At 38.3% G+C, this 3,584-nt stretch overlaps 1 protein-coding gene across 1 annotated transcript in view; it reads left to right on the plus strand.

The window, feature by feature from the left end:
- The first annotated feature begins 289 nt into the window (after positions 1-289).
- LOC107588252 (histone acetyltransferase type B catalytic subunit-like) overlaps positions 290-3,584 on the plus strand; it is a 29,678-nt gene continuing 26,383 nt past the window's right edge. The window contains exons 1-4 of the mRNA XM_016276284.1: positions 290-381; positions 1,165-1,236; positions 1,716-1,791; positions 3,108-3,228. Coding sequence (XP_016131770.1) covers positions 375-381; positions 1,165-1,236; positions 1,716-1,791; positions 3,108-3,228 — 276 coding nt within the window. The 5' untranslated portion in view covers positions 290-374. The remainder of the gene's footprint in view (positions 382-1,164; positions 1,237-1,715; positions 1,792-3,107; positions 3,229-3,584) is intronic.

Consider the following 3,584-nt stretch of genomic DNA (forward strand, 5'->3'; position numbering starts at 1 on the left):
TTTGTTTTTACACGAAGAGACATGGCATTTTAGAAACATGTAGCTGCTGTATTTTCAAGGTAAGGTTCAGAGAGACGAAGCAAACGTCCTGAGATAAATTTTTTTTTTTTTTTTTTCATTATTATTTTCATTTATTTATTTATTTCTACCTGTATTATTATTATTTACATAATACTGTATATTTTCTATTTCTTTTTTGGGGTTTATATTTGTTCAGTACCTTTATATTATATGTTGGAAATCAATTAAAAAAAATAAATAAATAAATAAAAACGTCCTGAGATTTCCTCCAATGGCCACGGCGAGCGGAAGCACGTGGGTAAACAGGAAGTGGTTTCGGCATTTGGCGGGTTGAGAAGAGAAGACGTCCAAAAATGGCGGGTGAGTGTGAAAACCGTCTATAATAGCGGCTGTGTTTTGTTTGTGCTGCTGTTATTAAGCGCGTGTGTTTATGTGCTGCTGTGCGCTCGAGCGGTGCAGCTGCGCGCTGGTGTCTGAGAAGCAGAGCGTTAGCTGCGGCTAAATGCTAAATGCTAATCATCACAGAGATGGACAGCACACGTGTGTTGTTTACACGCTTGTCTGATCGAGATCGCACACAGATAAGCCCTCGCACATCAGCGTGATCGGCCGGGGTGCAGCTGTGAGCAGTGTAGCGAGCGTTAGATGCGTCCATGCTTGTCTGTCTGAGGTCAGAGTATATCTATAGGATCAATAGAAGTAAAGATGCATATGTGTAGAAAGATGGAAATAACGTTACTCGTGATTAAATGGTTAACGTTATATACATGCATACACTTGAGTCTAAAAGCAGAAGACCAGTAATGCAGATTCTTCTATTTAGCATCTTATAGCATTTATTTTTTAGATGCCTGTGCATTTAAAAAACAATGATCTGCCTGATGATCATGTTGTCCCTTATGATTTGAGATGGTCCAAAGAGCAATGCTAGAAAATCAGATTTTCTGTGCAAAGAAGTCCCACATGGTCGATATGAGTTATGTTATTTAATGCAGTGACATTTAAACCCCACTCTATGCGCGTATCGTATCGTATCGTATCGTACTGTGTTATTTTCATTGTGTAGCTGATGACAGAAATGATAGTTTGGACATGTTACTTGTGCTGTTATGATTGACATGTTTCTCTGTGTCTTTCCCACAGCTGTGAATGACATGGAGAAGAAACTGGCGGAGTATAAATGCGACACTAATGAAGCTGTATGTCTGAAACTAGGTAAATCATTAATCATCGCTAGAAATTAAAAATGGTTAATAAAGCAGTAGACCGAATCTGAACATTCGGAAGTTATCATTTAGGTCTATACATTTGATAAAAATCATCTGTGGTATCTTTTTTAAAAAACATTTTTTTTAGAATGCATTTGTCCTGCAGATCAATATAATTCAACATGAAATTAACCCTATTTTTTTATTGATTGATTGCACATTTCTGGCCTTAGTTATGCATGATTCATCAATGGATGTCATTCCAAATCAAAAACAAGAAAATTTCATCAAAAACTTAACGTGCTCGTCATCTGAAATTGCTTTCGTTTTCTGGCGACGTCACAGCGGTTGTGAATAGTTCATGTTGACCAATAGCTAAACGGCTATTTATGCACTCTTTGAACAAACTCCTATTTGATTCGACTCCTTTCTGATATGTAATACCCGCCTTCATATGATATAAATTCAGTCTTTTGTCTGATGTAGTGCGGTTTCCAGAGGATCTAGATGACGAAAGCACAACATTTCACCCCGAGTACAGTCATCAGCTGTTTGGAGATGAGTATGTATCTCACACCATGGCATATAATATACTCTTGTGCATGTATGTATTTACTAGAGGTCGACCGATTCATCGGTTTTGCTGATTAATCGGCACCGATAGTTGATTGGCGGAGCTATCGGTTATCGGGAAAAATCAATGCCGGTAGTTTTCCGGGTTGTGTCCATTGCTGGAGCGGCCGAGAAGGGTCCGCTGCCATTAAACAGTACGAGAGCGGCCTCTAGAGGCGGAAATCACTAACAGCACGTGTTGTTTGTTTTGACACGTGACGCTGCGCGCTGCACAGAGCGGGGAAACGTCAAACGTGCATTTAAATGCAGCCGACAGAAAATCCTGCAGCGGAACAGAGCGCCATTCACATAGTTTTCCATTAAATTACATTATATATCATTGTTAATGTACGTAATGACTTCACCCTAGGCTATAAATTATGTATTGTGCTCTTTCTGTGGCTCTAATACAGTCTTCATGCTTCATATAGAGAGAGCTGTAATGCAGATCGCACTTTCTCTTTCCCTTTGCTCTGTTTTTTTTAAACGCAGAACTTCAAACTCATTTATGACACATTGTTCATTCTTGAAGCAAACTTATGTCCGTTTGGTGATTAAATAAACAGTTTAGACCGCTGCTGGAATTGAAAGTGACGCGTCTGGTGTGTGACTTCTCCGAGAACGCATCGCTGCGCTTTTGTCCGGTGTGTGACTTGCATATTTATTTTAAATTTTGATTAGATAATCATGCAGTGTTCTAAAATAGAAGCAAATAAAGTGTTAGAGTACACATACGATATCAATAACATGTATATAATTTTAATGCTATGGCCTTGTGTAGATATTTAAAGATGGCCATCTTTAGGCATGACTGTTGAAGTTAAAATGGTAATACTTTACAGTAAGATTCCTTTTGTAATATTAATGAAAGCTGTAAAAGTATTGTTCCTAGTGTGTTCATTTCAACATTTACTATTACTAATAGGCTATATTTTTACATTTTAAAGTTTCTTTTTTAACATTAGTAAACTATGAAATAACTTTAATGATCAATATAATAATTAATATTAATATGTTTATTCATTTACAAAGTATGGTTCAGTACTGCTACTGGTTTTTTAAAAATAGTAAAGCGCTGTTTTAGTTTTCGTTTACCATTTTAAAAACTATCGGTTGATTAATCGGTATCGGCCAGCGTGGTCCAACCTAGCTATCGGTATCGGTACAATCCACTATCGGTCGACCTCTAATATTTACTCAAATGTAATTTCTTGGCACCACTACTTTGATCCATTGCTTCGATCCTTGTGTTTTGTTTTTGCACAGTGAAGTGGCGTTTGGCTACAAAGGTCTTCAGATCCAGCTGTACTACAGTGCAGGGAACCTGAGCTCCCTGTTCAAAGTCAAGTACACGGCCAGGGTCACAGACACGTTTGACTGTGTGGAGGTATGTCATATCATCTCACTGATTGTGTTGACATGCACAGTGTTTGTAGCATACAGTCCAGTGAAAATATACATTTACATTCTCATCGCATTCTGAACAGTGTGCGCACAGGCGGAGAGCAGCATTTAGTGTCATAACAGAGAGGAATGCTGTCAGAGAGTCAGCTGACTGTAGAATCAGCAGTTATACGTCACGCCTCAGTGTGCTTTCCAGCTTACGCAGGACTCAACAGTAAGCAAGGGTAGGAGCCAGTCAATGCAGACTTTATGCTAATCCTAAATATTTGGTGTTGTTTCCACATTCTGCTAATTTAATCAAGTCAAGTCGATAACGTTATTCATCTGGCTAATATCAAT

This window comes from Sinocyclocheilus grahami, unplaced genomic scaffold (assembly GCF_001515645.1).
Source record: "Sinocyclocheilus grahami isolate Dianchi unplaced genomic scaffold, SAMN03320097.WGS_v1.1 scaffold100.1, whole genome shotgun sequence".
Taxonomy (NCBI): Eukaryota; Metazoa; Chordata; class Actinopteri; order Cypriniformes; family Cyprinidae; genus Sinocyclocheilus; species Sinocyclocheilus grahami.